The sequence below is a fragment of the Ochotona princeps genome, chromosome 30 (assembly GCF_030435755.1).
Source record: "Ochotona princeps isolate mOchPri1 chromosome 30, mOchPri1.hap1, whole genome shotgun sequence".
Lineage (NCBI taxonomy): Eukaryota > Metazoa > Chordata > Mammalia > Lagomorpha > Ochotonidae > Ochotona > Ochotona princeps.
The window spans coordinates 16,435,846-16,452,463 of NC_080861.1; the positions used below are offsets into that span (position 1 = coordinate 16,435,846).

At 47.5% G+C, this 16,618-nt stretch overlaps 1 protein-coding gene across 1 annotated transcript in view; it reads right to left on the reverse strand.

Annotated features, from left to right (window-relative positions):
- The window catches only part of GLB1 (galactosidase beta 1), an 86,098-nt gene that overhangs the window by 21,956 nt on the left and 47,524 nt on the right, over positions 1-16,618 (reverse strand). Inside the window, exons 11-13 of the mRNA XM_058657148.1 lie at positions 7,886-7,960; positions 4,997-5,086; positions 538-651 (exon numbers count right to left, since the gene is read on the reverse strand). Of these exons, the coding sequence (XP_058513131.1) occupies positions 538-651; positions 4,997-5,086; positions 7,886-7,960 (279 nt within the window). The remainder of the gene's footprint in view (positions 1-537; positions 652-4,996; positions 5,087-7,885; positions 7,961-16,618) is intronic.

A 16,618-nucleotide genomic window follows, 5' to 3' on the forward strand; every position in this document is an offset into this window, starting at 1 on the left:
TTCCTCTATGACTGCCAGGGATCAAGCAGAATGGGCACAGGGGTCAATGGATGTGCAATGGTGCCATATACAAAAGTCATTTAGAAATGGACTCTGCCCAAGCTGGCACAGACAAGATTGGCAGCAAGCTAATCCTCAGCCTGTAGTGCCAGCATTCCATACGGATGCTGGTTCAAATCCTGGCTGCTCCACTTCTGATCTGGCTCTGCTTATGACCGGGAAAGCAGTGGAGGACAGCTTGCTGCACTCATGTGGAGACCCAGAGGAAGCTCCTGGTTCCTGACTTCGGATCAGCTCAGTTTTAGCTGTTGTAGCCATCTGAGGAGTGAACCAGCGGATGAAGACCTGTCGTTCGTTCTTTGTAAAGTCTCCCTTTTGAAAAAAAAAAAATTCATTTTTTTTTTAAGAATCCTGTTTCATAAACAAAGAAAGGAGAGTCCACATGTTACGAGCTGCTAGAAGACACAGGTGAGAACCAGGCCTGCGCACAGTCTGTGTCCAAACACGTCCTCCCGTTGAGGCAGGGACCACTCTTACCCCATCCACAGCCACGTAGGCCCGGTCGTGGACTCCGCTGAGGGGCGAGGAGAGGGGCGTGGGTTGACTGCAGTTCTGAGGCAGCGTCGTTCGATAGAGCATGAAGCCGAAGTACTGAGTAGAAACAGAATCAAGAAATGAGCGTTCCGTTGGTGGACGGCTCAAGGAGAACTGGTCACTATTGACCTACACTGGGAAGGAGGGAGCGGTGGCCCCTCAGATCGAGAAGCTTCTCTCCCTCAGCAACACTCAACCTGAGAGAAGGGAGCTGGCCTATGGACCCCGCAGCGCCCTGGGGAGGGCCTTTTTAAAACATCTCTTTCTGCAGGTGGAACCTGACCCCCAGGGGAGGTTAAGCTCCTTGCCTGGGGTATCTTAGGGATTACACCATATATTAGGCATCTGGTGAAGTAGCCTAGTGGCTAAAGTCCTCACCTTGCACCAGGAATCCATATAGGTGCTAGTTTCTGTCCCAGTGGCCCCACTTCCCATCCAGCTTCCTGCTTGTGGCCTGGGAAGGCAGTCAAGGATGGCCCAAACCCTTGGGACCCTGTACCCACTTGGCAGACCTGGAAGAAGGTCCTGGCTCCTAGATGCTGATTAGTTCAGCTCTGGCCATGACAGCCACTTGGGGAGTGAATCTCTGTCTCTCCTCCTCTCTGTATATATCTTACTTTCCAATAAAAAGAAACAAATCTTTGAAAAAAACGATCAAAACTATAGCAAAATGTATATATATACTAGGCATCAACTCACTGTCTCTTACACACTTTAGTTAGAAAAAAACCCGGAAATCCATGCATACCAAGAATCTTCTAAATGGCCCAGGAACACTTATTATGAGAAAACAAGGCACTGATTTCAATTTTTTTTGCAGCCAGATCAGTTTATCTTTGAATTTCATTTTTCCACAAACATTTTGAAGCAGCTTCAAATACTGAAAATCCTTTGACCTTCAATCGAAAACACCAAACCAAGCAAAACGAAAACAACAAAGAAACCAAGACAAACAGGCAACAACAAACCCAAGGGGAAATTCAACGAAGCCCTCTCTAGATTCCTTGGTTGTCTCACGCACACAAAAAGGGTCCATCGGAAATGAAAACAGCGGCTGGCTGTGTGGCACTGTGGGTTTCACCTCTGCCTGCATGGTCTGTGAGCCCCTAGGAGTGCTGGTTCTAGCTCTGGCTGTTGCACTTTCAATCCAGCTCCCTAATCCTTGTGCTTGGAAAAGCAGCAGAAGATGGCCTGAGTACTTGGGTCCCTGCTACCCACATAGGAGGGACATGGATGAAATACGAGGCTCCAGCATCCAGTCTGAACTCCATTTGGTGGGGGAGAGAGCCAGTGGATGGAAGCTTCCTCTGTTTCTGCCTGTCTCTAACTATGCCTTTCAAATACATTAATTGCATGTGCGCATGCACACACACACACACACACACACACACACACACACACACACACACACTACCCAAAGCGAAGCAGCAGGGGAAATGGCATTGCTAAGGAACCAGGGAGCAAGCAGTGCTAAGTCAGAGAACATTCCTAGAGGCCACAGCATCCCTGGTCCAAAGAGAGGCTTCAGATCAGTCTCGGCACCCACAGCACCACAGTGGCTGACTGCTGATTCACCTGCAGCCAGAGAGCTGAGCCATGGCAAAGAATCTAGACAGGAGTACCAGCCCAGAGCACATGGCGCCCTGCTGTTGGGGCCTGAGGCGAAGGCCTCAGGAAGAGAAAGCCAGTAGAACACAGACCCACCCATTTGCATGGCTGAGCCCAAGACGAGCTGGGAGCCCCACCCAAACCTCTATGCACAAAACAACCTCCCCTGAGTTCGCTCTCCTTTCCTCTCTCTCTCTCTCTCTCTCTCTCTCTCTCTAAGTGAGCAAAGGGATAAACACTAACTCAGGCTGAAGGGTCTCCAGGAAGGGAGTGAAAGCTATGGTAACCCCACGTGCAGGTGCGGGTGGAAGACAAGGCTGCAGGGACATGGGGCTACATGGGCCCCTTCTTGGCAGCCTGTGTGCTCTGGAAATATTTTCATGGTCGTTAAGACACTTGCATTCCACAGCCGAGTGCCTGGGTGTGAATGCTGGCTCTGCTTCTCAGCCCAGCTTCCTGCGAATGCACACCCTGGGAGGCAACATTTGAGGTTCATGTAATAGAACCATTCTTGTCATCCAGGTCGGAGACCAAGACTGAATTCAGCCCAAGCCCGGCTCCTGCTGTCGTGGGCTTCTGGGGAATGAACCAACAGGTAGGAGCTCTCTCTCTTTCTCTGTCTCTCAAAGACATTACAAAAAAAAAGAGTATAGTGGGCGTTCCCCAAATGTGAAGCAGCCAGGAAGCTCCACGCCACTGATTCATATGGGCTTGGCCAAAGATCAGGAGCAGGTGGCGTTTGAGACAAGGCAACGGTGCCAATGGTTCCACAGGGACCTGGGATCCATGGCCAGGCTCCCAGCGCTCTGTCTCCTGGTCTTGCCTGAGGTGCTCAGTGGTTGTGCTGGCTGGAGGCAAGATCTACCATCACAGCGAGGACAGACACACAGCCAGGGCCCACCAGGATCGGAGAATCCAGCCCAATGTTGAGGAACAAGTGGGTTGCCTTTTGACGGATCATCCAACAGGATCATTGTAACAGACTCAAAAGGCAAACACATCAACTGGAGGCAAGATAGGAAGGCACTTTACAGTTCATGGAAAAATGAAATTGAAAGATGATTTCTGTGCCATTTTTTTCATTCACGCAGGTTTTTCATTATGCCATTGGCCTCCCTCCAGAAGATGAGCTCCACAGACAAGCACAGAGAAAGGTCTAGCTTATATTCTGTTTGCCAAAATGGGGCTGAGATCCTACGTGGTCAAGCAGGGCTTCACAATAAGGGGACCAGCTGACCTCCTGAGAAGGACATGTCCCTTTGTTGTATTGTTGGCAAAAATGTCTCAGTCTAATTAGAGAGGGACAGTCTTCAAGCACTTCAAACTCTACAACAGGTTCAGATGAAAAAAAAAAAAGGCTAAAAAGAAGACTGAAGAGATTCTGTAACTAAATCCAATGTGTGGGGCTGGAGTTGTGGCATGGCGTGCTAAATCCTTGCGTGTGACGCTAGCATTCCACATGGGAGCTGGTTCATGCCCTGGTTGCTGTATTTCTGACTCGGTTTCCCGCTAATGTGCCTGGGAAGGCAGCAGGAGATGCTCCAAGTGCTTATGCACCTGATCTTGTGTGGGAAATACAGATACTGTTGCTCGTTCCTGTCTGCAGTCTGTCCCAGCGCAGGCCAGGGCGAGCCACTGGGGAGCAAAGCCATAGACAGAAGATCTCCCTTTGTCATTCCTTTTGTCTCTCCGTAAACTCTGCTTTTCAAATAAATAACTCTTCAGGGGAAAAAAAAAGGCAATGTGTGTTCACAGATTAGAACTGGTTCAATGGAGAGAGAACTTCCAGCAGCAGCCTGTTGGCTGCTGGGAGGACCTGGGCCGGATTGGACTCCATGCTTGGGGCCCTGGCTACAGCCATGTGGTGAGCTGGGCCCAGGCCCAGCTGGCAGATGCTGGCATTGGGGGGCTAATGCTGTCAAGTCAAACTGCGTGATCCAGGAGGAGTGGCCCAGTAGCGAAATAGTGGGCACCTCCCTCTTGGGTTATCACTCCTACAGACTGGCAAGCACACACAAGAATCAGATCTGGGATCACCTCAGACAAAGTTGCTTTGGGGATTCCCTCCAACTGAATTGCTGATCTCAGAACTTCAACCATGAAGATAAGTACAGGTTCCATGGCCTGCCATGGAGTGCATGTGTCAAAACTGAGCTTCCTCAGAGGCTCAGACGGAGCAGTAGGCAGCATTCCAGGTGCACATGGAGGATATGGCAGTCCATCGGAACCTGCACAGGATACCTGGTACCACAACAGAGGACAGAACCATCAATCAACTACCCCAGCCATGTGTTGACAACGAAAATCTGGGCCAACGGAGACTCTAAGGTGAATTATGCCAGCCCGTGGATTCTGGAGAGATTTCATCGTGCTTGGAATTGTGAGATTGGCAGTGATTCATAACTGTTGAACTATCAAAATCACTTGAGCAGGACCCTCGGACCATGCCACACATCGGGGACCTGGGATGGGTGGGTGGCTGGGTGGGGCTTCTTCCTTTATCTCCCACCCCCACCCTAGATTCAGAAAAATAATAATAATAATGTGGAAACAATGGTCTTACCCACTTTTCTGTAGCCCTTGACCCTTTGTGCTCTAATCAACTATGTAAAGATTATTAAAATAAAAGAATTACCAAAAAAAAAAAAAAAGGACTGGTTCAGCACCTGGAATCTGACACAGCTGCTGACCACGAGGGTCCCTGCAAACAGAAATGGCACTCTAAAGAGGCAGGTGCAGTCAGCATGATTTTTGCTAGCAGGAAAAGGGTGAGGCGTTGCCTTGGCAAGCTTACCTGTTTCACCTGAGTAAATGTCAGCGGATAAATGCTGTTGATGGGCCCAGAGGGACACAGAACATCCAGAGCTGCCTCCACTGCCTTTAACTGAAGACAGAAAAGAAGCAAAGTCACTGTCACCATGCTGCTAAACACAGCACACAGGCATCAGAGGATCGTGAGTAAACTCCTAAATACACTTAATCTTTCAAATTCTACCTGTCCCCTCAACCCACTCTGAGTCGCAAGGAATACTATAGATGACGTCAGCCATCAGGAAGTTCCATGCATTTGCATTTGGAAATACACCTGCTCAGAGACACCCAAAAATGTTCTTAAAAATGAAACAAGTTGGGGCCCGGCGGCATGGCCTAGCGGCTAAAGTCCTCACCTTGAAAGCCCCGGGATCCCATATGGGCGCCGGTTCTAATCCCGGCAGCTCCACTTCCCATCCAGCTCCCTGCTTGTGGCCTGGGAAAGCAGTTGAGGACGGCCCAATGCATTGGGACACTGCACCCGCGTGGGAGACCTGGAGGAGGAACCTGGTTCCCGGCTTCGGATTGGCGCGCACCGGCCCGTTGCGCTCACTTGGGGAGTGAATCATCGGACGGAAGATCTTCCTCTCTGTCTCTCCTCCTCTCTGTATATCTGACTTTGTAATGAAATAAATAAAATCTTTAAAAAAAAAAATGAAACAAGTTCACAGGTCACTGCCTCTGGAAAGCTTTTCCCCAATGCTCCCAGGTAGCCACCATGAAGCAAAAATAAGCAACCAGAGGCAAAGGCTATCACACGAAGATCAGTGATGCTATTGCAACATCTCCTTATTAGAACCATTTCACAGCTGCTCCCACATCCTCGCCCTTGTCCACAGCATAAACCCCACGCCCTTGTCAATTCATCAGCTGTCTGTCTCGGCCGTGGGTGAGCTATGTCTTATGCTTAAACTCAATGCCCAGCACACAGTAGACAATTGATAAATACTTCTTGTATGCCAAAAGACTGTGTATCCTTGTAAACCAGGATATCTACTCTGATATAACCGTAACAAGACAAATAACAGCCACCAGCCAGGTGTGCTACCTGCTCGAGGTGCGACAGGGCACATACCACCACCTTGGTTATGCCTCACAACCATGCAGGGAGGTGCTGGGTTGTAGGGCTGAAATAGCGACTCAGAGGAGCTCACTTGGGGGCATGACAAAGCCAATCTACAGCTTCGCTACAAAGTGCAGTGCTGTCCAGGGCCTGATACTGGTTAGGAATTGCATGGAAACTGTGTGGTTCCCTTACTGGTATGCAGCACCGAGGAAACAAACAAACACAAAAAAATCTTAGTAATAATTCCATCAAGACAGCCACTCAAAGAAAGGGGTACCCACCCAGACAAGTGAAGGGACATTGGTCATGGTAAGGGCTGTAAGCCTCCACACTTCTATCCTGCATACATTTAACTTGGTTACACACTGATTTCCTCTCTTAAACTGAAAACATTTTATTAACAGTGGGACACTTCTTCTGTTCCTGCAACTCTCCATTATGTAAACAGAACATGCTTTTGGTACTAAACTAGTCTTGTTTGCACAATGTTGTTTGAAATATTGGGAGTCATCTTCTATACCCCCAAGAAAAAACTTCTCCCAGTTCTAAAACCAATCAACTTTTTTTTTTTCTGAAGTAGCTGTGGCAACACAAACAGAAGGTGCTCCCTTTACAACTGTGATTCAAGTTCGATTAACTCAACAGAGATTCATATCAGTCAGAAACCACAGTTTTGGTAGAGTGTGGTCCCTGTATCTGATGTGAGGTGGAAAATGTTACAAGGACCCAACCAAAGAACCATAACGTCAAAGGGCTTCTCAAATGGAAAAAAAATTCAATCATGTTCGGCATTTGGCTTGAAGATAAAAACTTATGATGCTATTTTAGAATCTTGAGATTCTGAAGAAATAAGTAACAGTGCTTTTTTCTGTTTCTTGCGAATGAAATCATGTAGGAGTTAGGGATTATACAAGGGGAAAACCTGAGGGCACCAAGGGTCAAAACAAATTGGCTTATGTCCCTTCTTGTATGACACAAGCTCTCTCTTCTTTTTTCCTATACATGATTAACTCCTGGCTCTTTTCCCTGATGCCCTATGGACCATACGCACCATGGACATAAAAATTAGGACACAATCTTGAAATGGGAGGGAATATATACCGATCTATTAACCAGTGGTTTTGGGAAACTCAAGGAAAAAAAAAAGGAAATCATGGAAACTCCTTGCCTGCTAGAACAATAAGGATGGTTTAGCAGGTTCTTTTTTTTTTTTTTTTAAAGATTTATTCATTTTATTACAGCCAGATATACAGAGAGGAGGAGAGACAGAGAGGAAGATCTTCCATCCCATGATTCAGTCCCCAAGTGAGCCGCAACGGGCCGGTGCACGCCGATCTGAAGCCGGGAACCTGGAACCTCTTCCGGGTCTCCCACGCGGGTGCAGTGTCCCAGTGCATTGGGCCGTCCTTGACTGCTTTCCCAGGCCACAAGCAGGGAGCTGGATGGGAAGTGGAGCTGCCGGGATTAGAACCGGTGCCTATATGGGATCCTGGGGCGTTCAAGGCGAGGACTTTAGCCACTAGGCCATGCCGCCGGGCCCTTAGCAGGTTCTTATGCTGTCATCAACAAAGGATCGTTGAACCCCAAAGACCCAGGCAGCCTGAGAGACCCACTCCTCCTGCTCGAGTTCCAAGGCTTCATTCCACAGCTTCATCCCACCAACACGCACACACACCTTCTCATTACAGAAAAGAAACACACAGAAAATTACGAACCCACACCCCCCACCTGCCTCCTGCCTGATGCTGCCACTCACTTCCTTGTTGCCAGCTCAGTCTCAATGTTTCTGTCACTTGGTTTTCTTACCCTTTTCATTGGCACTGTTCCGTATGCAAACTTGGGAGTGGATGGAGGGATGGGCCCTTCTGGTACTTTTACAAACTGTCAAGCAGAAGGAAAAAGAGAAAAGCTGTTACACCTCAGGAACGAACGCTTAACACTCATTTTCAAAAGCAAAGCAGCTCACAAACAACAGTGCTTGTGATTTCTGGAAAGCACAGGAACCTAAGGACTTCTTCCAAAACAGCACCTGGCGGTTTGAACCCCGTGTATGTGTTTGTGTTTTTCAGCTCCAGGAATCATCCAGAACATTCTAGAACAAACAACTTTAAAAGAGCAAAAACAAGTAGAGAGAAGGAGGGTAAATAACAGTAGACGGCAGAGTGGGGGGAAGGAAGGGAGAAAGATAAAACAGCCTTTCTTACTCAAGGGCCAATGCCTGGAGGAGGAGAACCCTCCGTGTTCTTGGCAAAGTTCCTGTGCTTACCCAAGACAGTCTTTCTACATATCTTAAAAAAATAGAGACTGAAGTTCCATACGTATGTTTCATTCGCAACTCACCAACTACTTCACAAATGTTAACTGATGGGGGGTATTTCATGTTCGGGACAATGGTTTAGACGAGGGGAAAGCAGGAAGAGGGAGAAGAAGAAAGGATGTCGTGAATGATGAAGCCAGTAGAAGCAAATGTGGACAAAGGCAAGTCTGGGCATGGATTATAGAAATGCTCTTCTTATTCTTGTAACTTTGCTGTAAGTTTGAAACTGTTATTAAATAGCTTAAAATACAAAACCTAATTAAATAGTAAATCTCTCTCTCACACACACACACACACTCACACACACACACACACACTCAGGTGTGTGAGTTGCACGTCCTGGAAAAGCCTGCAGCCACTTGGCATCTCCAGGTAGGTTCTTTTGTGATCTCTCATGATTCTTTTGTTTCTTCCTCTTTAGAATTTTTTTTTTTGCAAATCATTTATTTTTTATTTCAAAGGTAGAGAGACAGATGCCCCACCTACTCCCCCAATGACTGTCACAGCTTTGGCTGTACCAGGATGAATCTGGGAGTTGGGAACTCTATCTGGGTCTTGCATGTGGGGGGCACAGGGGCTGTGGTCCTGCAGCCACTGCTTGCTGCCTGTCAGCAGGAAGTTGGATGCTAGAGCGCAGCCGGGGCACTCCCACATGGAAAGCAGGTGTCCAAGGCAGCATCTCGAGGAGGACTCTAAACGCCCACCTCCATTCCTTTCGATTTGTTTTTCCCCTTTTAAAAATAAATAGCTAAAACAATGACTGGTTTAAGAAAGAAGAGGACACAAGGCTGCTTGAATGAAAAGCTAGTCTCTCGTCTCACTTTTCTCTTAGTTTTATTTTGCTTTCTGAATTTGGAGGAAGGGAGAAATCATGCAAGACAGAGTTCCCACCAGCTTGTTTACTTCCCAGGTGGGCTGGGCAGAGCTTCAAAGTGGAGCTGCAAACACGACGAAGGCCTTCCCAGTGAGTGAGCCATCAGTGTCACCTTCCAAGGTCTGCATTAGCAAGATGGATTCAGGCACCAGACATGGGCATGAAACCCAGGTGTCCTGCTGAGGAACCTGGGCATACTGACTGGCATGTCAGCTACTCAGACAAGTGCCTGCCTCCCTCTCTTACTTCTATTCTGCAGAGGCAACTGTTACTATTTTTCTTTACAATTTATTTATTTTTATTGGAAAGGCAGGTTTACACAGAGGAGACAAAGATCTTCCATCCACTGGCTCACTCCCCAAGTGGCCACAATGGCTAGAGCTGAGCTAATCTGAAGCCAGGAGCCAGAAGTGTCTTCCAGGTCTCCCACGTAGGTGCAGGGTCCCAAGGCTCTGGACCATCGTCCATTGTTTTTCCAGGCCACAAGCAGGCAGCTAGATGGGAATGGAACATCTGGAACATGAACTGGTGCCAATATGGGATCCTGGTGCACACAAGGCGAGGACTTAGCTGCTTAGTCTATAGTGATGGGCCCAGAGGCAACTACTTAAAAATAATTTAATTCTTTCTACTTTTACTTCTCTAATCTGCTACTTTCAATTTGACTAGTTAAAATATTATAATTGCTTTAATAGATGAGTTTAATTCAGTAACACCATCCCAGATTTGTTTAAGATTTTAATCAATTTATTTTTTTGGATGTCAGAGTTACAGAGAGAAGGAGAGACAGAGACAGAGACACAGAAAGAGATATCTTCCACCCACCAAGTCACTCCCCAAATGCCCACAATGGCTAGAGTTGAGCCAACTTGAAGCCAGGAGTTTCTCTCTGATCTCCCAGATACAATCAGGAACCCAAGGCTTTGGACCATCCTCTGCTGCTTTCCCAGGCCATAAGCAGGGAATTGGATTGGAGCTGGCATAGCTGACACAGGAACTGGCACCCATGTGGAATGAGGGTGCCATGGGTGGAGGATTAACCTGCTGTATCACGGCGCCAACTCCAGATTAGCTCCCTGTAGTGTGAAATGATATTACCATACTCTTGTACTTTTTTTAAATTTATTTTTAAAAGAATTATTTATTTTATTGCAAAGTCAGATATACAGAGAGGAAGATCTTCCATCCGATGATTCACTCCCCAAGTGAGCCGCAACGGGCCGGCGCGCGCCGATCCGAAGCTGGGAACCAGGAACTTCTTCCGGGTCTCCCACGCGGGTGCAGGGTCCCAATGCATTGGGCCGTCCTCAACTGCTTTCCCAGGCCACAAGCAGGGAGCTGGATGGGAAGTGGAGCTGCCGGGATTAGAACCGGCGCCCATATGGGATCCCGGGGCGTTCAAGGTGAGGACTTTAGCTGCTAGGCCATGCCGCCGGGCCCTTCTTGTACCCTTAAAATAGCATCCTGGTGTGGTATCCTACTGGCTGAGGTCCTTGCCTCGCACGTACCAGGATCCCATATGGGCCACAGGTTCATGTCCCCGATACTCCACTTCCCTTCCAGCTCCCTGCTTGTGGCCTGGGAAAGCAGTCAAGGATGGCCCAAAGTCTTGGAACCCTACACCCATGTGGGAGACCTGGAAGAAGTTTCTGGCTCCTGGCTTTGGATAGGCTTAGCTCCAGCCATTGTGGCCATTTGGGGAGTGAACCAGTGGATGGAAGATCTTTCTGTCTCTCCTTCTCTCTGTAAATCTGACTTTGCAATAAAAATAATTATATCTTTAAAAAAATAGCATCTGTATGTCTAACTCTTAGTTCTAGTAAATGGGACATTATCCTACGTATTCTCCTTTTTAAATAGAAGTTTATCCTATGTGGACCTTCCCTTAGCTCTCCCCATACCAGCCTATCACTAACATACTTGAACACAACTGTAGTTGGAGGTGGTGCCAGGCACAGCAGTGGAGACACCAGGTGGGAGGCCTGCTCCTCATGCCAGTGACAGTGCACCCTGGGAGACAGGACGTGATGGCCCCAGTGGCTGGGTCTCTGCTCCTCACAGGGGGGACCAGGACCAAGTGCCCAGACCCTTGCTTCTTTGGGACAAAGTACTGGGGGAATTTCCAGGGAGTGAACCCATGAACAGGAGTCTGTCCATCAGATAAAATAAACACAAATTGGGTAGGACTGAAGATCATTATGCTATGAGAAATCAGTCAAACACAGAAAGATGAACTCCACCTGATGTCTCTCACATGTGGAATCAGATATATGTACATGTTATAGAAATGTGTGAACATCAGATTATTTGGTCTATTGGCTTCTCAATGTTGTCATCATTGAATTATACAGTTACATAATAATACACTTTTATTTTCCCACCATATGAATCCTACATCATGTTGGATATCCCTGCTTGCAAGACAAATATGTATGTAAATATACATATTTACATATGAAGAAACACAATGTCAAAAATGATTGAATCTGTGTGTGCTCATCGAACTTTTAAAAAATACTTTTCTGGGGCCTGGCGGCATGGCCTAGCGGCTGAGGTCCTCGCCTTGAAAGCCCCGGGATCCCATGTGGGCGCCGGTTCTAATCCCGGCAGCTCCACTTCCTATCCAGCTCCCTGCTTGTGCCCTAGGAAAGCAGTTGAGGACGGCCCAATGCATTGGGACACTGCACCCGCGTGGGAGACCCGGAGGAGGTTCCTGGTTCCCAGCTTCGGATCGGCGCGCGCCGGCCCGTTGCAGCTCTCTTGGGGAGTGAAACGTCGGATGGAGGATCTTCCTCTCTGTCTCTCCTCCTCTCTGTATATCCGGCTTTCCAATAACAATAAATCTTTAAAAAAAAAATACCTTTCTGTATTTGAAATAGTTTATGAGAAAAAGATTAAAATAAGCTGGGGTGAGTTGAAAGATGATTCTAGAAGAAAACAGAAAGTCAAGTCACAGAAGGTTATGTCCACCAGATGGCTGTTTTAGAGCAATAGCTCCAGAAGATGGACTAGACGAGCTCAGTGAGTAGGCAATGGGGAGACCTGGGCCAGACTACAGCAGGTGGAGAGAATGCAATAGCTTCATGGGCTAAGCCCCTACCTTGCAAATGCCAGCATCCCATATGGGCACCTGTTTGTGTCCCAGCTGCCCTACTTCCTATCCAGCCTCCTGCTTATGGCCTGGGAAAGCAGTTGAAGGAGGTCCAATGCCTTGGGACCCTGCATTCATGTAGGAGACTCTTAACAGTCTCTTGGCTCCTGGCTTTGGATTGGCTCAGCTCTAGCAATTGTGATCACTTGGGTAGTGAACCAACGGTTAGGAGACCTTTCTTTCTGTCTCTCCTTTCTGTATATTGACCTTTCCAATAAAAAAGGGCCACTGTAATGCAGTGGAATTGAGTCACTACTGGCAACTCTGACATCCTATATTGAAGTGCTAGTTTGAGTCCTGGCTGCTCCAGTTCCGGTCTAGCTCAATGCTAATGTGCCTGAAAAACCAGTGGATGATGACCCAGGTATCTGGGCTCCTTCCACCTAGGTGGGAGACCCAGATGGAGCTTCAGCCTAGCTCAGCCCTGGCTGTTGTGGCCATCTGGGGAGTAAAATAGTGGACACTTTCTCTCTCTGTCACTCTGCCTTCCAAGCAAATATTAAAAATAATGCTACCTAACACTTGTTCATTAGTATTCATTTCTTATCTCTCATGATCAGATGTAACAGTGTATGTTTCAACCATTAGCAAGGGGTAGCCTGAGACAGAGAACTTGGGTCTACCCCGAGCCAAGGCCATTCCAGGTACCAAGAAGAACAATCCATCAGTCAGTGGGTCAGGCCCAGAAAGTGGCTGTTCTGCCGTTTCTGTTCTTGCACCCTTGGTCCAGGCCCCCCTCCACTACCACTCCATTTCCACAGTTATCCATCTCTAAAATGCCTCCTGGACTTATCATCTTCGGAGGAAATCCTGTGAAAAGATGGAAATAAAGCTCTCCAAAAGGGTCCCAAAGTTATCCTAGAACAAGTCCATCCCTGCCCCTGTGAAGCATCCTAGAAGAGAAGGCACTGGCCGAGACCTTGACGATGCTTTCTCGAGGTTAAAGTGTTAACCATGCTGGTTCAGTCTTACCCACACCAAAGAAGTTACCTTAGAAAATGCAAATGTCATGAGCTTCGACTGCCTTGAAGAATCGCATGCCAACGGATGCCTGACTGAGGCCTGGGCCATGGAACACAGGCTTGGGTAAGCCTGCTGGGATTTCACCCATTCCAAGGGCCTAGGCTATTGGATGACGCCAGCCATCAGTACCTCCTGTATTCTGGAAATGGATTAAGGAGGAGACACATCCCACTTTTGAAGCTTTTGGTGAAGGAAACAGAGCTACAGCAAGGGGCATTTACTTGTTCAACTTCTTTTCGCTGATACAAGCAGATATTTTAAATAACCACTTTGACAATCAGCAATTGAAAGCACACAAAGTCTCAAAAGAAAAGAGACCACTAGCCAACAGGGGCATGGAAAAACTGCTCACTAATTATCATGGAAATGCAAATAAATGAGATATCGCCTCACTTAGTGACAGAAAGACAAAAGGTGACAAGTGCTGGCCAGGATGTGGACAAAAGGAAACCTTGTTCCTTGTTGACAGAAATGTCAGGAATCACAGTATCACAGTCCCTGTGGAAAACAGACAGGAGGCCCCTCAAACTACTGAAAATACAACTGCTATGTGGCTCAGCAATCTCACTCTGGGGAACAGACCCTACGGGAATGAAAGCACCCTGCTTCAGAGCCATGAACTTGCTCCTATTTCCTGCCGTACTATTCACAGTGGACAAGAAATGGAAAGAACCTAAGGAGCCATCCATCCACCCACTGACGAATGGATAAAGAAAACACGTTACATACAAAGAGACAACCACTTCATCCTCAGACCCAGCACCCGTGACCCAGCACCATGGTGGCTGCCACCATGGGTCTCCCATGCGGGTGCAGGGTCCCAAGGCTTTGGGCCATCCTCAACTGCTTTCCCAGGCCACAAGCAGGGAGCTGGATGGGAAGTGGAGCTGCCGGGATTAGAACTGGCGTCCATATGGGATCCCGACGAATTCAAGGCGAGGACTTTAGCCACAAGGCCATGCTGCTGGGCCCCCCCTTCCAGTTTTGAGAGACTTCCCCTGGGCTTTCAGGAGGAGGGATCCCCGGCCACTGACACACACACAGCCACGGGTGGCACAAAACCCTGTGGCGTGGACAAACTAAATTTGATTTTATATCCTCTTTCTCCTCCCTGTTCTCTTTCAGCATAGTTTTAACTTCCTTTACACCTAGAGACCTGCTGGGACTTGACACTTCCTCGCCCAAATTTGTTAGAAGCATGACATGCAGCCTGGAGTTCATAGAGACACCCTTGAGATGGGGCCCCTCAAAAGAGCAAGGTTTCATTTCTTTTTTTTTTTTTAAAAGATTTACTTTATTTTCATTACAAAGTCAGATATACTGAGAGGAGGAGATATAGAGAGGAAGTGGAGCTGCCGGGATTAGAACCAGCGGCCATATGGGATCAAGGCGAGGACCTTAGCCACTAGGCCACGCTGCTGAGCCCTAGCATGTTCTTTAACAGCTTGTCACAAGGTGACCTTGGCTTTCGGGAAATTGGAGTGAAAACGACCGAATGATCAACTGAAGATGCGCCATGTAGAAATGAAACCTTGGGGCTCGGCAGCGTGGCCGAGTGGCTAAGGTCCTCGCCTTGATCCCATATGGCCGCTGGTTCTAATCCCGGCAGCTCCACTTCCTCTCTATCTTTCCTCCTCTCAGTATATCTGACTTTGTAATGAAAATGAAATAAATCTTTAAAAAAAAAAAAAACAACAAAAACATGCTAAATGTGAGATGTTAAGCCTCACTCTAAACTCTCCCTTCTGGGAGCACTGAATAAAAACCTCAGTGGGTTTTCCAGGGGTTTCCTGACTTTGGCAGGCCACTGGAGAAAGCAGCTGAAAGTTGATGTATACCATCACCAACTGCTGCCCGTGTTCTGACCGAACACCACCATGGCGTGCATGAAAGAACTTTAATAAAGCCAGATACAGGGAGACTTAGAACAAAAGAAAAACACGGCGTGTACATACAGTGGAATACCGTTCGGCCCTAAAAAGGACGAAGTCATTTGCAATGACATCGATGAAAATGGAGATGATGAGGTTAAGTGAAATAGCCAAGTACAGAAACACAGACATCACATGAATTCACTCACCTGCGGAATCTCATAGAAGTTCAAACTACACCAGTGGCTAGCAGAGGCTGGGGAAGGCAGGGGGAGGGCTTGGGAGGGGGGAAGCCATGTTATGGCTCAATGGCTTTCAGAAGTTCTGGAGAGAGTGACTATACATAATGGTTAAGTATTACATCTTTCTCTCCAAAATAAAATAGGTCGCAGAAGATAGGATTTTTAATTTTCTCACCACATACACACACACACACACAATGCTGAAAGATTCAAGAGATGGATATATTTACCCTGTTACCCATATAATACGTGGCACAAAAATATTATACGGTACCCCTTAGGTAAGTCCTATCTTTATGTTTGTTTAAAACATGTTTAAATAAGGGCTTTTAAAAAAGGAAAGACCGGACTCACTGAATATCTGTAGGTAGTTTCATTTCTCTCTGCCAAACTTGAAAGACAAAAAAAAAAAAAAAAAAAAAAAGAGGCGGTGAGGTGGGGTGGGGGAAGAGATGGCTACTCGTTAAGATATATTAATTCATAAGCAACTGATTACAGACCATCTTTTGATTAATGGTGGTTGGGCTCCTGATGCCTCGGAGGTGGGTTTCTCAGGACAGACCTGGAAGAGTTTCCCTCCTAGATTGCGCTTACTCTGCCCACTCATTAAAGGCTTAGGAACCCTGCTGTGCCTTTCCCCTTAGCTCTCCTCAAGCACTCTCAGCCTCCCCCTGGGTCTACTCCAGACCTGGCGGCTGTGCCTGTCCCACATCCTTCTCCCTGGAGCTTAAGTGCTGTCCTTCCTGGACCGATGCTTCCCACCTCAGCGTCTCCTGAGGCAGCTGGAGAAAAACAAGCTAAGAACTGAAATTGCTTCTTTCTGCACCCGTGCCTCTTCTGCGATTCCCTATCTCGGTTGCCGACCCCGGGACTCCAATTAAGGGGATAAGCCAGACAGATCAACAGCCCCTCCCCACCATTCTTCCTTAACACCTGCATAGAGTTAATCACCAAGTGCTACCAATTTTACCTCCTCAATATGTTTCGAATCTAATGCTGCTGCCTCCTCACTCCATGCCAGAGTCCTGCCATTGTTTCGTGTCCGGCCACCTAACTCATCT